At 35.3% G+C, this 21,158-nt stretch overlaps 1 protein-coding gene across 7 annotated transcripts in view; it reads right to left on the minus strand.

Moving 5' to 3' along the window:
* The window catches only part of ZNF280D (zinc finger protein 280D), a 117,067-nt gene that overhangs the window by 2,428 nt on the left and 93,481 nt on the right, over positions 1-21,158 (minus strand). For 5 of the 7 annotated variants that reach the window (XM_045529920.1, XM_045529953.1, XM_045529912.1 and 2 more), the window contains one exon: positions 16,770-18,718. In XM_045529920.1, coding sequence (XP_045385876.1) covers positions 18,091-18,718 — 628 coding nt within the window. In that variant the 3' untranslated portion in view covers positions 16,770-18,090. The other 2 variants (XR_006729805.1, XR_006729808.1) reach the window with 2 other exon arrangements.

Below are 21,158 nucleotides of genomic sequence, written 5' to 3' on the forward strand. Positions count from 1 at the left end.
CTTGCTCAGGCTGGTCTCTAACTCCTGAGCTCAAGCAATCCTCCCACCTCAGCCTCCCAGAGTGCTAGGATTACAGGCATAAGCCACTGTGCCCAGCCTTTTACAATTTTTTTCTTTTTCTCTATTTTTTTAATTTCAGCATATTACAGGGATACAAATGTTTAGGTTACATATATTGCCTTTGCCCCATCCGAGTCAGAGCTTCAAGCATGTCCATCCCCCAGATGGTACACACTGTACCCATTACGAGTGAATATACCCATCCTCTCCTCCTCCCTCCCCAACACCTGATGAATGTTATTACTATATGTACCCATAAGTGTTGATCAATTAATACCCATTTGATGGTGAGTACATGTGGTGCTTGTTTTTCCATTCTTGTGATACTTCACTTAATAGAATGGGCTCCAGCTCTATCCAGGATAATACAAGAGGTGCTAGATCACCATTGTTTTTTTGTGGCTGAGTAGTACTCCATGGTATACATATATCACATTTTATTCATCCACTCATGTATTGTAAATATTTTTAAGTTCTTTTTTTCCTCTCTGTTTCATCTTGGATAGTTTCTATTGCTATGTCTTCAAATTCACCGATCTTTTCTTCTGGTATGTCTGATCTGCCACTAATCCCATCAGCATAATTTTTATCCCAGACATTGCCCTTTTCATCCCTAAAAGTTCAATTTGGGTCTTTTTAGCAACTTCTTAACTGTTCTAACGTCCTCTACTAATTCTGACATCCATTCCAGTTTTGACTGGCTATTTTCCTCATTGCAATCATGTTTCCCTGCCTCTTTGTATGCCTAGTAATCTTTGATTGGATGCCAGATGTGAACTTTACCTTTGTGTATGCTCACTATTTTTTGTATTTCTATTTATCTTGAATTTTATTCTGGGACACAGTACCTTTACTTAGAAATTACTTGACCCTTGCAGGGCTTGCTTTTATGATTTGTTATTTGGGTACAGATCAATGCTCAGTCTAGGGCTAATAATTCCCTTACTACTGAGGCAAGACTTTACTGAGTTCTCTACCCAGTCCCCCATAAATTATAAGGTTTTTAATTCTGGGTAGTGGGATTATGCACTGTTTCTGGCCCTGTTTTAAAGTGCCAAGGACTGTTCCTCCTAATTCTCTCAGATTTTTCTTTCCCCCACCTCAGGTAGTTTCTTCACATACAACATAGTAGTACTCTGCTGAGTACTATGAATCTTTCTGTATAGCTCTCTCCTCTTTGGAACTTGGTCTGAAGAACTCTCATTCTCTGGATCTTTCTGGGCTCTCAGTTCTTTCTCAAGGACTCTCCTAGCGTTTGCCTTAGTTCCCCTTCCCTGTGCTATGGCTTGGAAACTTGCAAGGCAGTAAACAGAGGTAATCAAAGGGCTCACCTCATTTGTTTCTTGTCTCTCCTGGATCACTGTCCTTCATTCCTGATGTTACTGTCTTGAAAACCATTGTTTCATGTTGTTTTTGTTTCAGGTGGGAGGGTAAATCCAGAAGTGAAAGTCCTAAAACTATTTTTTAAATTGTGCAATAAGAGATGATATTTTAAAATCCCTAAATGTACTAATATTATAAAATTACTATGCAGGAGGATAGCTTGCGTAATAAAAGACAGGAAATGCAGAGATAGATCCAAAAACGTTAGACAATTCTGATATGAGTCTGTAGGCATTCTCATAAAAATATTTTCATGATGTTATTAAGTCTATCAGTTAGGATAGGTTAGAATGACATTGTAGTAACCACCCCCAAATCTTAATGACTAAAAGCGAGAAATATTTGTTTCCCACTCATTTTTTAAAAAGTCCACTGCAAGTTGGAAGGTTGATTCTCTGCTCATTATAGTAACTCAGATGACAGAGCAACCACCTTCTCAGATGTTGCCAGTAAACAAATTAGAAGAAAGACAAAAATCTAGAGGGTCTCAAATCGGCAATTTAACGCTCCAGTTCAGAAGTGACATGTCATATTTTCCCACAATTCACAATCCAGAACCAGACAGATGGTCCCACTCAACCATAAGGGAAGTGTAATCCTGCTATGTATATGGTTCTCTGGGGAGAACCATTATTATGTGGTGAATAGCTCTAATGGCTGTCACAGACCACCCTTCTGGTTAATAGTTATTCAGTGCAGCCTCCTTCTCACAGCCAAAACATTTTCTCTTCTGAAAAGAGATAACTCAAAAGTCCCACTGGCATCAAATGGCATCAAAATTGGCATCAAAAGTTCTATTGGCATCAGTGGCATCAAACTTAAGTCCACGATCTCCCGCTAGTGCCTGAATCAGGAGGCAGTATGCATTAGTCGCCTCTTGATCTGCTAATCTATGGACTAAAAAGTTGCTACACATACAAGTTTGGAAAAGGAATAGAAAAACTGTAATAAACACTTGTATTCAGAAAGAGAAAGATGGGAGACACACAGGCAGTTACTGATCTCAAGCAATTCTCTGCTACCCCTCAACAATAGAGGTATAAAAATTCCTGATTAGAATCTGATTCTGTTCCTTGGAAGGGGACCCCCAATTTACTGCTGTCCAAGGCACTTTATCCTATCATCCAGGAAGTCCTTCCTTTTATCTTTATCCTTACTGACCACATTTGAGGTGCCTGATGGGAAATATGTTCTATCTGGGAACCAAGCAGCTTTCTCTGCTACCAGCTGTAGCAGGTTGGGGGTCCAAGAGTCATAAATCTTCAAACAGTCATAAACTTTTAATCCAGGCTCATGGCTCCTTTCACAGTATAACTCTCTCAAAAAATTGGTTTTTTATTTATATGATTGGAGTTAGCAATGAGCCAAGAGGCACACCCACAATTCTTAAAGATATGTCTCCCCCAGTTCCTCCCCACACTTAACAGGAGTACCTCGGGCCCATCAAAAACTGGTGGAAGACTGACACTTTAGCACCTGTTTCTAAGCCATTTGTCTAACTGAAAAGATTGGTTGGGCATTGGTATTTCCAAATCCTGGACAGACATTAACATTTAGGATGTGAGAATGAAGAACCAACATTTCTGGGAATTCTCAGGAATCCCCAAATTATACAGCATCACCATTCTGTTTATTTCATAACATTATACTTAATATATCTTTAAATAATTGTGAGTGACCATAATAAACACTGAATCTTTTTCTGTGATAGTTATACTACATGTTTCAGAAATTTTCTCTTAATAAAGACATAATAATAAATGTATGGTTTATTATTATTACTATGAACCAATATATTGTGACAAGATGATATATTGCAATATCATTATTTCTTCTTGATACAGATACTAATAACAAAAATGAAAGAAACAGTAACATAAATGCCAAATAAAAATCATTTTAAAAAGTAAAGTACCACAAATATTTGTTTAAAAGTTGTTCTCAAAAATTTAAAGCACACAAAGTATTAATTACCCTACCCAATAATCTTTATGTTTACTTTGTAACAAATGCTTCAAATATAAAAATTCTCTTATTTTGCATTGATATTAGTCAAGTGGTTAAGGTTTTGTCAAAAAATATGCTCAAGTTAGCATTAGGTTACATGCTGCTTCATGGAAGATCCTTTTCTTTTTCTTTTTTCAATGATAAATATTTTATCACAAGTCAAAACTGCCAGTTTAAGGACTTAACTTTGCTCCCACAATGTGTTATTTCTTCAAACACCATTGATAGGATTTGTATGAAGTATACTCTCCATATAAACCTATTGATATTTATTATACTTACAAGAATGACTCACCATTAGTAAATACAACATGAACACATACTTACAACATGGCAATAGCTACAAATAAGACTGAGCAATTAGATCATGACCACTTCTCTTCTATGTGCTTCTGTTCCGGTTCCTGAAAACAGTGTCGTCACTCTTGAACTCCATGTGTCCGCATTCCCTGCTCTTGCTTTCGAGCTTAACTGTAATAGATTCCTTCAAAAAGTAAATGGCTCTAAGTCAGTTATTAAGCTTTAATTCTCACAAGAGAGTCACAATACTTTTCCCTGTTTCAACAATTTATTGACTAATTTGTCTGAGATTCAGAAAATATACAAATTTCCCAAAAATGCTGTTAGAAATTCCCACACAGAAACACTATGGATGGGACCTCTCCTTAACCTAGTTCAAAGTTTTAACAATTACTATAATGGCCATATTCTTTATTCAATTAAGCTTTGTTGCTTAAAAGACTTCTCCTTTTAATGATTGGGGGTGAGAAACTGTTGCTTCTTCCAACCTTGCAAGTATCTGAAATTCTAGACTTTTTCTATTCTTTTGTTTTCACTTACCATCCTACCATTTCTCGCCTGAGTTCATTTTTTTCTTAAAATATTGTACCAAATGCAGCTAATATAACCACAATGAGATACCACCTTACCCCTGTCAGAATGGCCATCGTTGAAAAGTCAAAAAATAATAGATGTTGGCACAGATGCAGTGAAAAGGGAATACTTATACACTGTTGGTGGGACTGTAAACTAGTAGAACCTCTATGGAAAATAGTATGGAGATTCCTCAAAGAACTAAAAGTATATCTACCATTCGATCCAGCAATCCTACTACTGGGTATCTACCCAAAGGAAAAGAATTCATTTTATAAAAAAGATACCTGCACCTGAAAGTTTATCACAGCAAAATTCACAATTGCAAAGATACAGAATCAACCTGAATGCCCATCAACTGATGAGTAGATATAGAAAATGTCATATGTGTGTGTATATATATATATATATATATATATATATATATATATATATATATATACACACACATAGATATACACACACACACACACACGGCATATAGTTATATATGTCATAAAAAAGAATTAAATAATGTCTTTTGCAGCAACTTAGATGGAATTGGAGACCATCATCCTAAGTGAAGTATCTCAGGAATGGAAAAACAAATACTACACATTCTCACTTATAACTGGGAGCTAAACAAGGGACATATACAGTCATAAAGCAGTGTAATGGACATTGAAAACTAAGAAGGGGGGAGGGTGGGAGAGAGGTAAGGGACAAAAGCCTACCTATCTGGTACAATGTACACTATTCTGGTGATGGGCACACTGAAAGCCTTGACTTTAGCATGATACAATTTACCCATGTAACAAAAAACACATGTATCCCTTAAATCTACTAAAATAAAAAAATGCAGCTAATATAGGAATCAAAACATGCTATTAACAGTCTGTTATCCAAAGTATTCCAATAAAGATACAAGTTCATTAAGTACACTATTTGTCTTCCAAGTATTACAGGCAACAGTTTACCAAATCTTCCATGTGGATCACTTCATGTAGCCTCACCATCTGTCACCTAAGCCAATGTGATAGTTTAGGTTTGTTTTTTTATAGCAGCAATCCACTTTCAGGATTAATTCCTCTATTGGTCAAGGTAGGCTAGGTTATGCTGCAGAAACAAAAATTCCCTAATTGCAGTAGCTTAGAACAAAAATACTTATATTTCTCCCTTACATGTCCATCTGAATAAACAAGGAGCCTCTGTTCATGACAATCCCTCACCAACCCAGCCTGATGGAACAATCACTATCTCAAATATGATTAGTCACCAGGCCAAAGGAAAAAAAGAGTTTCACACCAACAATTAAATGTCCCAAACCAGAAGTCACTTTCACTCACAACTCAATGGCCAGGAACCAGTTACATGGCCACACACAAGAGACATATTTGCTGAAGAGCAAGAATGAAAATCACATTAGTTTTTTAAAAAGTAATAAATAAAATTGACTTTGAAGAGTTGAACAAAAATATACCAAGATGAATAAATCCTCAATTCTTAGAATTTTATGCTGGGACAAGAAGCTTTCCACAAGTATTGTGGTAGGAAAATTTTCACATTTTACTTTATAAACATAAATATTATTTTAATATTTTTATATAAAGATTATATTAATTTGATAAAAATCAGTATGGATTTTTTTTTTTTTGAGACAAAGTCTTGCTCTGTTGCCCTGGGTAGACTGCAGTGGCATCATCATAGCTCACTGCAACCTCAAACTCCTGGGCTCCAGCAATCCTCCTGCCTCAGCCTCCCAAGTAGCAGGGACTACATGCATATGCCACCAAGCGAGGCTAATTTTTTTCTATTTTTGGTAGAGACACAGTCTCACTCCTGTTAAGGCTGGTCTCAAACTCCTGAGCTCAAGCAATCCTCCTGCCTCTGCCTCCCAGAGTACTAGGATTACAGGCATGAGCCATCGTGCCTGGCCCAATATTTACTTTTAAATTAAAAAGCTGAAGACCCTTCAATCCAATAAATCACACACTTAGAATTCTAGTACAGGTAATAAAAAATGTGGATCAAAATTTACAAACTAAGTTTCACTGTAGTGTTTATATAATAGTGAAAATTTAAAAATGGTTATAAAAGTATGATATGACTATATAAAAATATAAAATAAGCATTGGCAAACTTTTTCTTAAAGAACCAGATTGTATACATTTTAGGTTTGTGGGCCATATGGTCTCCATCTCACACTGTTGTAGTGCAAAAGTAACAACAGAAAATATGTAATTAAATGGCATGGTTGGTCTAATAAAATTTTGTTTATATAAACAGGTGGCCAACTGTGGATCATAGCTTGCTAGCCCCTAATCTAAAGCAAATAAAATGTTTTTTTAAGGCAGTAGGTAAAGACTTAAAAAAATATATATGTATATATATTTTTTGAGACAGTCTCACTCTGTCACCCCAGCTAGAGTGCAGTGGCATCATCATAGCTCACTGCAACCTCAAACTCCTGAGCTCAAGTGATCCTCCTGCCTCAGCCTCCTGAGTACCTGAGACTACAGGTTCATACCACCACACCCAGCTAACTTTCCTATTTTTTGTAGAGACAGGGTCTTGCTCTTGCTCAGGCTAGTCTTGAATTCCTGACTTCAAGTGCTCTTCCTGCTTCAGCGTCCCAGAGTGCTAGGATTAGACATGAGCCACCACGCCCAGCCCAAGACTTAAAATATTTTTAAAGTTTAAAACTATACTTTATAGCTCCCAAACGCTCCACAAAGGACATGCTTTACTTTAATATTTAGGGGAGAAAAGGTCATTTTTTAAAAATGTTTGGAGTGGATGAGTAATACAGTGCCAGTTTTTTTGTTCTGTTTTTGGAAAAGTGAAATGATCCCATATGTACGCGGGACATCTTCTAGAAAACAAAATCCAAGGTAACTTCTGTGAGCAGCTATCATTCAAGCCATTAACATCTGCAGCTACAGCTTCATTTATTATAGTGTGGTCCAATAATCTTCATAATGATGACATACTGTGTCATCAATGAAGACTAAATTATGCATAGCATATCCTTTTAAATAATGAAGGTGATTTTACAGTACTTTTAACAAGCAATTAAAAGTTAGCTTTAGCTAACTGTAAAAGTAATTTCATCCAGGGTATTTCATCCCTTGATGATATTATAAATGTTGCTACAAATATGTTTAATTTCTTACTAAATGATCTGAGTGCATCTTTTAATTTCAAGATTTTAAGCTGAAAATTAAATATTGTCATGATTTTCAAAAATCTATTTGACTATTCATTTTGTCTACATTGATCTGAAGATGTGCCTCAGGCAAAAAAAAAATACAGTCATGCATCACTTAACAGCAGGAATCCATTCTGAGAAATGTGTTTTTAGGTGATTTCATCATTGTGCAAACATCATAAAACATACTTACACAAACCTAGATGGTATAGCCTACTACATACATAGGAGCCTTTTGCTCCTAGGCTACAAACCTGTACAGCATCTTACTGTACAGAATACTGTGGGCAACTGTAACACAATGGTAAATATTTGTGTATCTAAACATAGGAAAGGTACAGTATAAAAGAAAAAAGTGCTACACTTCTAAAGGACACTCACCATGAATGGAGTATGCAGGACTCACAATTGTTCTGGGTACGTCAGGGAGTAGTGAGTGAATATGAAGGCCTAGCACATTACTGTTCATTACTGAAGACTTTATAAGCACTGCAAACTTAGGCTACACTAAATTTATTTTAAAAACACTTTGCTTTCTTCAATAATAAATTAACCTTAGTTTACAATAATTTCTTCATAAATTTTTAAAACTTGACTTTTGTAATACTTAGCTTAAAACACAAACATATTGTACCGCCATACAAAAATATTTTCTTCTTTATATCTTTATACTATAAATTTTTTTCTATTTAAATTTTTTTTTATTTTTTTAAACTTTTTTATTAAAGCCTAAGACACAAACACATTAGCAGGCCTACAGAGGATCAGAATTATCACGATGTCACTAGGCAATAAAAAGTTTTCAGCTCCATTATAATGTTATGGGACTACCATCATATATGGTCTGCTATTGACCCAATCGTCATTATGAGGCACGTGACTATTTAAAAAATAATTGTTGCTCTTTTTAAGCTTAGAAATAGGTAAGTTAAGTGTTCCATTACTTAACTGAATAAAACAAGTCTTAGTGTTATAGTAATCTAGTAAAAATGAAATACTTGAAATCCTCTTTTAGTACATATATACATGCAAAACTCCTATTTCATTAAAGTCAGTACAAATGAGTAGTCTTGAAGCAACAATGATGGAACAAAAATGATCACATCAGCTATGAAGTCTAACAATGACATAAGAGAAGCCTACAAAAACGTAATGATATTAAAGCTTCAATAGTTATTTTCTGTGATAAAATTATAAAGATTTTTTACTTCTTTTCTATATCTTGATCTTTTCTAAGATTTTTTTTTAAAATTTCAATAGATTTAGGGATTACAAGTGGAGTTTTGTAACATGGGTATGTTGTATAGTGGTGAAGTCTGGGCTTTAGGTGTACCCATCACCCAAATAGTGTATATTGTATCCAATAGATAATTTTTTACCCCTCATTCCTCTCTGTCCCTTTGGAGTCTCCAATGTCCAGTATGCCACTCTGTATGCATACTCGTAGCATAGCCTCCACTTGTAAGTGAGAACATGTAGTATTTGTATTTTGTTCCTGAGTTACTTCACTTAGGATTATGGGCCCCAGTTCCATCTAACTTGCTGCAAAAGACATTATTTTATTCTTTATTATGGCTTAGTTATAGTCACACATATATATACATATACACACCACATTTTCTTTATCCAGTCTTCAGGTGATGGGCACTTAAGTTCACAACTTATCTTTGCCACTGTGAATTATGCTGTGATAAACATATGAGTGCAGGTATCTTTTTGATATAATTAATTTTTTTGTCATTTGACTTTTTTTTTTTTTTTTTTTTTGAGACAGAGTCTCGCTTTGTTACCCAGGCTAGAGTGAGTGCCGTGGCGTCAGCCTAGCTCACAGCAACCTCAAACTCCTGGGCTTAAATGATCCTGCTGCCTCAGCCTCCCAGGTACCTGGGACTACATGCATGTGCCACCATGCCCGGCTAATTTTTTCTATATATATATTAGTTGGCCAGATAATTTCTTTCTATTTTTAGTAGAGGTGGGGTCTCGCTCTTGCTCAGGCTGGTCTCGAACTCCTGAGCTCAAACGATCCGCCCGCCTCGGCCTCCCAGAGTGCTAGGATTACAGGTGTGAGCTACCACGCCTGACCTATTGACTTTTTAATAATAGCCATTCTGATTGGAGTAAGATGGTATCTTACTGTGGTTTTAATTTGCATTTCTCTGATGATTAGCGATGTTGAGCATTTTTTCATATATGTGTTGGCCATTTATTGCCTTTAAAAATGTCTGTTCATGTTGTTTGCCCACTTTTTCATTTTTTTTTTATTCTTGCTAGGTTGCTTAAGTTCCTTGTAGATTCTGGATATTAGTCCCTTGTCAGATGTTTAGTTTGTGAGTATTTCCTCCCATTCTTTATGTTGTCTATTTTCTCTGTTTATTTCTTTTGCTGTGCAGAAGATTTTTAGTTGAATTAAGTCCCATTTGCTTATTTTTGTTGCATTCATTTTTAGGGTGTTAGTCAAAAATTCTTTGCGTAGGCCAATGCCCAGAATTTTTCCTAGATTTTCTTCTAGAATCTTTATGGTTTCAGGTCTTAAATGACAGTCTTAATCCATCTTGAGTTGATTTTTGTATATGGAGAGAGATAGGGATTCAGTTTCATTCTTCTGAATATGGCTATCAAGTTTTCCCCACACCATTTATTGAACAGGGTGTGCTTCACCTACGGTATTTTTGTTTGCTCTGTTGAAGATCAGTTGGTTGTAGGTATTTGACTTTATTTCTGGGTTCTCTATTCTGTTCCATTGATCTGTGTGTCTAGTTTTATGACAGTACTCTGCTATTTTGGTTACTATAGGCCTGTAGTACAGTTTGAAGTTAGGTCATGTGATGCATCCAGTTTTGTTCTTTTTGCTTAGGATTGCTTTATCTATTGGGTCTCTCCCCCCCCCCCCTTTTTTTTGGTTCCATATGAATTTTAGGACCTTTTTTTCCTAATTCTGTGAGAAATAGTGTTGGTACTTTGCTACGAATTGCACTGAATCTGTAAATTGCTTTAGGAAGTATGGTCATTTTAACAATATTGATTCTTCCAATCCATGAGCATGCAATGTTTTACCATTTGTTTGTGTCTTCTCCAATTTCTTTCATCAGTGTTTTGTAGTTTTCCCTGTAAAGATCTTTCACCTCCTTGGTTAAATATATTCCTAGGTATTTTATTTTAATTTTTGCAGCTATTATAAATGGAACTCAGTTCTTGATTTGATTCTCAGATTGGTTATTATTGGTATATATAAATGCTACTGATTTGTGTAGGTTGATTTTGTAATCTGAGACTTTACTGAATTCATTTATCAAAGTTAGGAGTCTTTTAGAGGAGTTTTTAAGGTTTTCTAGGTATAAGATCATACCTTTGACAAATAATTTGACTTCCTCTTTCTCAATTCAGCAGCACTTTTATTTGTTTCTCTTGCCTGATAGCTCTGTTTAGAACTTCTAGTATTACGTTGAACAGGAGTAGTGAAAGTGGGCATCCTTGTCTTGTTCCAATTTTTAGGGGGAATGCTTTAAACTTTTCCCCATTCAGTATGGTGTTGGCTGTGTGTGTGTCATATATGGCTTTTATTATTTTGAGATTTGTCCCTTCTATGCCTAGTTTGTTGAGAATTTTCATCATGAAGGGATGCTGGATTTTATCAATTGCTTTTTCAGCATCTATTGCAATGATCATATGGTTTTTGTTTTTAATTCTGCTTATGTGGTAAATCACATTTATTGATGTTGAACCACCATTGTATCTCTAGGGTGAAGTCCACTTGATTGTGATGAATCATCTTTTTGATGTGCTGTTGCATTTTGTTTGCTATAATAGTATTTTATTGGGCACTTTCTCATTTATGTTCATCAGGGATACCAGTCTGTAGTTTTCTTTTTTTGTTGTGTCCTTTCCTGGTTTTGGTATCAGGGTGATACTGGCTTCATAGAATGAGTTAGAGAGGATTCCCTCCTTCTTAATCTTTTGGAACATCTCCAGAAGGATTGGTACCATTTTTTCTTTGCATGTTTGGTAGAATTTGGCTGTGAATCCATCTGGAGCTGGGCTTTTATTTTTGTTGGAAGTTTTTTTTTATTATTACTAATTCACTCTACTTGTTATTGGTCTGTTCAGGATTTCTACTTCTTCTTGATTCAAGCTTGGGAGATTGTATGTTTCCAGGAATTTATCCATTTACTCTACATTTTCTAGTTTGTTGACGCAGAAGTCTCTGATGATCTTTTGTATTTCTGTGGTATCAGTTGTAATGTCTCCTTTTTCATTTCTCTTTGAGCTTCCTTGAATCCTCTCTATTCTTTTTGTGGCTAATCTAGTGCCTTGTCAATATTGTTTATCTTTTCAAAGAACCAACTTTTCATTTTGTTGATCCTTTCTATTTTCTTTTTTTGATATAAAATGTGTTTAGTTCCACTCTGATCTATGTTATTTCTTTTCTACTGCTACCTTTGGGTCTAGCTTGTTCTTATTTTTGTAGTTTATTGAGATGTGACATTAAGCTGTAAATTTGTGATCTGTCTTTTTTGATGTAGACAGCACTATAAACTTCCCTCTTTGTACTGTTTACTGTATCCCAGAGGTTTTGATAAGTTGTATCACTATGATCACTTATTTCAAAAAGTTTTTTAATTTCCATCTTGATTTCATTGTCTACCCAAAGATCATTCAGGAGCAGGTGGTTTAATTTTGATATATTTGTATAGTTTTGAGAGTTTCTCTTGGAATTGATTTCTAATTTTATTCCACTGTGGTCTGGGAAGACACATGATATCATTTCAATTTTTTAAAATTTATTGAGACGTGTTTTGTGTCTTAACATATGGTCCATCTTGGAAAATATTCCATGTGCTGTTGAGAAGAATGCATATTCTGCAGTTGTTGAGTAGAATGTTCTTTAAATGTCTGTTAGATCCATTTGTTCTAGAGCCTCATATAAGCACAGTGGTTCTTTGTTGATTTCCTGCCTCAGTGCTGTCAGTGGCGTGTTGAAGTCCCCCACTATTATTGCATTGTTGTCAATCTCTTTTCTTAAGTCTATTACTATTTGTTTTATGAATCTGGGAGCTTTGGTGTCAGGTACACATACATTTAGGGCTGTTATATCTTCTTGTTGAATTGACCCTTTATCATTATATAATTACCTTGTCTTTTTGTTTGTTTGTTTTTACTGTTGTATTATCTAAGTATAGCTACTCCTGCTCACTTTTGGTTTCCATTGGTGGAATATTTTCTTTCCATCCCTTTACCTTGAACTTATGAAAATCTTTACCAGTTTAGTGAGTCTCTGAAAGGCAGCTGATATTTGGATTATATACTTTTATCTATTATGCCAATCTGTATCTTTTAAGTGGGGTATTTAGTCCATTTACATTCAAAGTTAATATTCATATGTGCGATACTTTTCCTGTCATTATGTTGATTGTTACCTAGTTGCTTTGTATTCTCAATTGTGTTATGAACTTCTAAGCTCTGTGAGTTTTATACTTTAGTGTTTTATAATGGCAAGTACTGACCTTTTGTTTTGATATTTAGAACTCATTTAAGTATTTCTTGTAGGGTCAGTCTAGTGGTGACATAGTCCTTTAGCATTTGGTTGTCTGGGAAGGACTTTATTTCTGCTTCATTTATGAAACTTAGTTTTATAGGATACAAAATTTTTTGATGATAGTTATTCTGTTTAAGAAGACTAAAAACAGGACTCCAATCTCTTTTGACTTGTAAGGTTTCTGCTAAGAAGTCTCCTATTAGTTTGATGGGATTTCCTTTAAAGGTAATATGATTCTCTTTTTGGTCTTTGGATTCTTTCCCTCACACTGACTTTATAGTCTGATGACTATATGCCTTGGTGGTCCTTCTTGCAATGACTCTCCCAGGAGTTGTACTCCTTATATCTGGATGTCTAAAACTGTAGCAAGACCAGGAAAGTTTTCCTCAATTATTCCCTCAAATAGGTTTTCCAAACCTTTTGCTTTTTCTTCTTCTCCCTCCAGAATCCCTATGATTCTTAGGTTTGAACATTTTATATAACCACGTATTTCTTGGAGTCTTTGTTCATTTAATTTTTTTTTTTTTTTTTGCTTATTTTTGTCTGACTGGGTTAATTCAAAGAATTGTTTTCAAGCTCTGAGATTTTTTCTTCTTCTTGGTTTAGTCAATTGTTAAAACTTTCCACTGTATTTTTTAATTCCCTGAGTCTTTCATTTCCAGAAATTATGTTTTAAGTATCTATCTCTTTATAACATTTTTCATACATATCCTGAATGGTTTTATTTCTTTGTGTTGGTTTTCAACTTTCTTTTGGATCTTTATAATCAGTTTTTTTTTTTAATTTTTTACCTGGTATTTCAAAGATTTCATTTTGCTTTGGATTCATTGCTGGAGAGTTAGTATGATCCTTTGGGGGTGTTGTAAAACTGTTTACATATTACCAGAATTGTTTCTCTGATTCCTTCTCATCTGGATAGTCTATTTCTTCTTATTTTTGAATTTCCTTTCAATTGGACTGGGTTTGTTTTTCCCCACCCATTAAGGATGCGACTATAATGTGTATTATTTATGACAACCTGGCTTCAGCTCTGGGTGCTTTCCATGGCAAAGCCTCTGTATGACTTCTTCGGTTATAAATAATTTTTGTGTGATAGCTTTCTCAGATGCCCCTTGTAGTAGCAATGTACTGGGTGTGTAAGCAGGTTCACTGCCTCCTGTTGGGCTCGAGTGGCAGAGTTGTCATGAAGCTTATCTAGTTCCCCAGTGTTTTGCACTTTTATTTTCCAGCATTTTTTACACTGGGTCAAGCAGTTTAGCCTGCAGGCCAGTAGGTGACACTCATGGTCAAAAACCGGCTATGGCAGAAGGAGGTGGGTATATGGGATACCTCAATTGCAGGCAAAAGCCCCAGCCCTGGTGAAGGTAGGGGGAGAGCTCCTGGTGAAATGCACTGAGGTCTCTGCAGGGGGAAAGGAGGGAGCCACCTCAATTCTACTATCAAGCCAGCAGGAAAGCAATCTGCCTCCCCATCTTGCCCATTTTGGTGCTCAGGATATAAAGATCAAACTGACACTACTGTTCATCTGCAGAATGCTGCCATTTCACGTAGAGAGGGGGAGGGACTCCACCCCTTGTGCAAGCCTGAACCTGGAGGACACACTTCCATCATATAGCTGCTCTGAAATGCCCTAGATAGGCTGTCTACACTGAGCTCCTAAAAGAGAAGCCCCACCTGTGTCCCCAGTAGTGGGCAAGTGGGAGGGCAAGTCCCATTCTCCACTTTCCTTCACAAGCACCAGGGCTGCTCAATCTCTGGGGCAGAACCACAGCCTTCCCCCACAAATCCCAGCACAGAGCCTGTGCCTCTGCTGAAAGAGGTGCAGGCAGTCCCTGCCCACAGGCAGGAAGTTCTGGGACACAGAAAAGCACATGCTCTGGTTTCCTTTGTCCCAGGTACTGCTCCCTTGGTGGGGTACACTCCCACTTCCTACTCCCTGAAGGCTACACCACTGGGAATCCTGCTGCTCCTCTGGGTCTAGCTTCCCTGTGGAGCTGCAGCAATCCCAGCAGGTGCTGGGAAATATCTGTGGGGAGATCTGGTGGAGTTAAGACACAATAGTTGAAGGTCCCTGGGCAATACAAAGTCCCACAACAGGTGTGAACCCAGTATGGCACCTGCAACCACAGCTTGGGTACTGGGGAAAAGCAAGGGACCCTATATCACGAGCTGGCAGCCTGATGTAATGCCTCAAGAAGTCCCCAAATTGCAGTGCACTCCAGTACCTGGGTTCACAAGGGCAAAAAACTTCAATAATTATTTTATAAATTATATCTTTAAAATATATGCTATCTTTCCTATTGATAAAATGATTCACTAACCCCTCCTCTTTTGGTAAAAGTCCTCAATTTCTATTAATAAAAGAGATTATGGGCCCTCTTTCTATAGGTTAAGAAATCTTTCATTCCAAATGCTTATAGTCACTGTAGGGAAAATAAATAGAACTATAAATAGTACTATCAACGGGAGGATTATTTGCAAAAAATAAGTTATTTTAAAAGAGAATATTCAATATAAATGCTAGCAACCAGAGGACTGATGGAAAAACAGTAACTTGAATCAGATCAAATCAGGTGTAAATATTGGCTTTGTAACTTTAGGCAAATAATTGCCCAGATATTTGGTTTTCTCATCTTTTTACTTACAGCCAAAACAAAGTGACCCATATCTTATTAGTTCATTGTACCAAATGTTTAGAACAGTTCTTTTAAAAATCATAGGGTGGGCCAGGTGCGGTAGCTCACGCCTGTAATCCTAGCACTCTGGGAGGCCAAGGCAGGCGGATCATTTGAGCTAAGAAGTTCGAGACCACCCTGAGCAGGAGCAAGACCCCGTCTCTACTAAAATAATAGAAAGAAATTAGCTGGACAACTAAAAATATATAGAAAAAAATTAGCCAGGCATGGTGGCACATGCCTGTAGTCCCAGCTACTTGGGAAGCTGAGGCAGTAGGATCGCTTGAGCCCAGGAGTTTGAGGTTGCTGTGAGCTGGGCTGACGCCACAGCACTCTAGCCCGGGCAACAGAGTGAGACTCTGTCTCAAAAAATAAATAAATAAATAAAAGTCATAGGGTGAAAAAAATTGTAATTTCTTCCTTAAAACACTGGAGAGCTGGAGAGATGCAAAAGGGAAGAAATAATACAAATAACTATGGTATGCAGATTTTCAATATAAAAGTACCATCCAACAAAATGAATACAATGCTTCTCAATGTCATTAAACTACACTTATAATCAATCATAATTGTATTGTTAGGTAACAGGGAGCTGTAATACATTAAGGCATCTTGATATTTCGTTGGCAGTCACTGGCTGTCATATTCTTATCAAAGAAGTCTAAGCACTCCAAAGCAGGAGTATTCAAACTTTAGTCCATGGGCCAAATCCAGCCAACGTCTTGTGTTTATAAAGTTTTACTAGAACACAAACAGGTTCCTCATTTACATATAATCTACAGTTGCTTTCATGATACAAGGCAGAGTTGAGTAATTGCAACCACATGGCCCACAATTTTTTATCATCTGGCCCTATAAAGAAAAAGTTTCCCAACCACTGCTCTAAAGCACTGCTACCAAAGTTTTGGTTTGCATACCTGAATTGCTTGCTCCTGACTGGAGATGAGATAATTACCACTAATTTTAACATGAAATTTCTTTGAACAAGTATACAATTTCTAAAGGCACCAAAGGTAATCTGAATCAAGCAGTGATCTGAAAAATAAAATTATTCAGGGACATATTTTTATTTCAAATATTTACTCAAAAACTACTATATACATCAGAATTTTAATAGTCATTTAAAACATATAACATTCAGTGAAACGAAACTGAAGAATTCAAAGCACATTTGAAGAAGTAAAAATGTAGCATTTTAAATAAAAGTTTATTAGTACTTCAAAGCAAACTATTGTTCTTCATATTATTCATTTCTATATCTATTATTTTCTAGATGATAGAAAACAACTGAAAAATCAATTTAGCAGCCATCTTATGGATAAATTAGGCTAAATTCCCAAAACCAATTTTTTACATCACTGCTTTAGGTCCCATTTGAAGTTTCTATTTTACGATTAAAGAAAAGTCACTTAAACATGGCTGAATACATTTCAGTACATGTTTTCAGTTGACTGCTTTACAATATCTACATTATACCATACTTTGGTTTGGCTTCCAGACCATTTTTATGGGTCTGTTTCTAAAGAAGATCATTAAAACAATATTAAAAGCATAAGAGATACAGGAGTTTCTACAATGAGTTTCTACTTTATACAACTAGTACATCAAGGAGTTTCTACATAGCTTACATAGACAAAAAAGCACAAATATAAATTTATATTTTAATAATTTCACTTTCACTGAAAGTTTAATTAAGGTAAGCTTACAGCCTAGCAGGCTAACACTTGTATGGAGGTACACAGATTCAAATATTCTGTTTACATGCTTCTGACGGACTGGAATGTTATATTAAATCCAAAATTAAGTTTATGTTGATCCAAATTCTCATTTAGATCAATTTAGCGCTCTAAGCATGCTCCATTTACCAGTATCATATGCAAAATAAAGCCTTTATTAACAATGCCAATCAGCCATTATTTTAAATCAATTATTCCCAAAAGGTAAAAAGTTTCCAAATCTCTTCCTTTAAGTTAATTAAAAAGGGTATATAGGTAATAAGGATTTATTTAAGGACTGATGGAAGTCTGAAAAGTTTTACTACTATAACTAATATTCTTACAATCAACTCATATTAGCAACTAAGTCCCATTTCCTCAAAAACTACTAAATGAGATCTTTCTGTTGCAAACTTAACTTTCTTTAAAATCTTGTTCATGTTTTTAAAAACTTCTTAGAAATCCATGCTAATAGTGCTCTTACTGGTGAATTGACTTGTTAAAAACCCATTTTGAACATTCAGGTAAAATGTACGAATGACCTCCCTCACACTTTTCTATTTCTGAACTCCACACCACCACCACTGAGTTCACCTGACAGCAGTGTTCCAAATGCCCTTACCGTTGGTATACTAAAACTCAGAATGACTAATTTCAACTTCTTTCTTTTTCATCTGCCAGGTCTACCGTTGTCTCTGTTGTGTTAGGGTTATTTTCTTCAGGAATGTGATCTGTTTGCTCAGACACTTCTTCATCAGTCTTGGCTGAAGGATCACCACTACCATTTTGAAGAATCTCTGTGGCTTCATACTCAAGTACCTCTGATGGAGTCAGAGGTTCCAAATGACTACTGCCTTGCTCGCTAACATCAGAACTAACAGATTCAGGTTCATCTCTTCTCCTTAAAAACTGATCAATGCTAACATCACCTGATGTTAACCGCAAATCCTTAATATTCTTCAAAGAAAACTTAGCTTTGCTGGAGTTGTAATCTTTAATCTGATCACATAAAGTTATGTTTTCTGAACTTTGGCACATCTTCAACTCCATTTCCTGACAAACATGCTGTATTTGTTCTTCCTTTTCCACTTTATCTGCACCAATATTTGATTCATAATTGAAGATTTTCTTTGAGTCAGTTTTCTGGTCTGCAAGACAGGTAACATTTTCCTTATCTGAAACGGTTACTAGGCTTTCTTTACTTTTTGTTGCCGATGAGCCTTCAAATGAATTTGCATCACATTCATTTTTTTCTTCTGAAGCAGCAGCTTTATCTTGTTTACTGAAAAAATAAAGCCATTTATTATCTATTCCATCATAAAACAATGTTTTGAACACTATCAAAATAAAGATATACTCTCAAAAATAAAAAAAGTCAAGGTACATTTTCCTACCAAAAAGGAAAACAAATCAAGTTCCTAGTCCTTGCCATGACATTACAATTTAGGAGGAAGCCAATTTCTTAGGCAAGATTGTGAGACAAACTCTGGAGTCACATATTAAAAGGAGACCTGGGGAGTTCATCAACTGGTTTTAGTCCTGGCTGTCATTATTTTCATCTGTTCATACCTCCTGCTTATCTTTTAACTAAAATTTAAGTGTTCTTGTTAATTTGTAAGAGCACCTAAAATAAGGAATGTATTTGGGAAAAAAAATCTATTTTTCTTCTATGATTTAAACTATCTTATGGTTGGAATGTCTTTCCCTATGCACAATTAGATAAGCATTCATAAACATTTCCTTACATTTTAATAGCCTAATTTAAAATATATAAACATGTCTGAAAAAAATATGTATAAACATACAACATACATATGTTTACACATATATTTATTTTTGTGTGTGTGTTTGACCCTGGTATGTTAACAGAAACTATTTAGTGAATCATAAAATATTAGAAAAAGATTTCTAAGATCTCGAGTTCCTTATCCAGATCTAAGGATGCTCATTCTACCAAAAATAAAATTTAATGTTCCTGGGCCAATAGCACACAGTTTTAATAACTGTTTTTTTTTTTTTTTTTTTGAGACAGAGTGTCACTTTGTTGCCCTGGCTAGAGTGAGTGCCGTGGCGTCAGCCTAGCTCACAGCAACCTCAAACTCCTGGGCTTAAGCAATCCTACTGCCTCAGCCTCCCGAGTAGCTGGGACTACAGGCATGTGCCACCATGCCCGGCTAATTTTTTCTATATATATTTTAGTTGGCCAGATCATTTCTTTCTATTTTTAGTAGAGACGGGGTCTCACTCTTGCTCAGGCTGGTCTCGAACTCCTGACCTCAAGCGATCCACCCATCTCGGCCTCCAAGAGTGCTAGGATTACAGGCGTGAGCCACCGCGCCCGGCCTAACAACTGTTGATTAACAATGTACTTATTATCACTCACATTCTACAACTCTTCCCCAGAAATTTCATAGTTTAAAAATGTAAAAGATATTTGTCAAGGATGCTCATTAAAACAATGTTTGAAATAGTGAATACAGAAACAATCTAATATTCAATAACAGAGGAATGAGTAAATATATTATGGTATTAATAAATGAAAAAATATGAATATTATTTTAAGGTTGTCAGTATCTAAAACAAATCTCATTGGGATTTTCAACTAAATGTTTATTAAATCCATAAATTAATTTGTAAAATGGTCTGTCATGCAAGTTAATGTATTATTTTCTACCACAGTATATTTTCTTCATTTAGCGTCTATAAATTTCTCATTTTTGTTACTAATGTGAATGAACTTGTTTGTCCATTATATTCTGTAATCATATGTTAGTGGTATATTATAAAGATCCTTATTTTTATACCAAGCTACTTTAATTAATAGTTTCATTAATTTTAATCATTCTTAGCTCATTTCTTGGATATTATTGGTCAATCACACCATATGCAAAAAATTTTAATTTTTTCCTCATTCCAAATTTGTATAGTTCTTATTTTTGTTCAGATCATATTGGACTAACTACGATTTACAAAAAATCTTATATAATATAGAGATAACTAGTCTGCATTTTCTAACTCCTTAGTTGAACTGTTATTAACTTTCTCCCCAGAACTCTAGGAAAAATGCTAGGGGAAGAAAAAGCTAGATAACTTTACTAGCGAAGTCTAAGAAACACCTTCATAAAGACTTATTCCATAATTTGCTTTTTAGGGGCAATAGGTTAATTAATTTAAAAAGATTAACAAGCAACCTACCATGAAATAAATGGCATAAACATAGAAAAGGGGGAAATTACTTAATTTAAAAGACAAAATAACATCATCTTTATCTGGAATAAAGTTCTAATTAGAATGCTGGGTTACTCTTTTGCTAAAAAGGTTTGTGAAATGTCTTGTGTTCCTTAGTGTTCCTACCTAAGCATTAAAATTTTAAAAACCAATCACCAGGTTTTGAAACTCTTATGTTGAAATCCTACCAAAGAAGTAGTTCCACAGCTTTTTGAAAACAGTTAAAAAAAAAAAAAGATTTTAAGATTACCTATTAGCAATCATTGTCCCCATCTTGTAACATGTAGCATCATGTAACTATTTTCATTTAATAGGGGCAAACAAAATTTGTTAACAGTTTACTTACTAGTAAGTAATTTTTAAAAAATTTAACAACTTATAAAATGTACCCTGTATTTTAAAAGATTTAAAAGCCAAGAAGCTAGAGTATATTTTTGTTGTATTAAAATTTTAATTAAAAGTCATTACTGAAAGCAACACTATACACCAAAATT

This window comes from Lemur catta, chromosome 1 (genome assembly GCF_020740605.2).
Source record: "Lemur catta isolate mLemCat1 chromosome 1, mLemCat1.pri, whole genome shotgun sequence".
In the NCBI taxonomy this organism is placed as follows: domain Eukaryota; kingdom Metazoa; phylum Chordata; class Mammalia; order Primates; family Lemuridae; genus Lemur; species Lemur catta.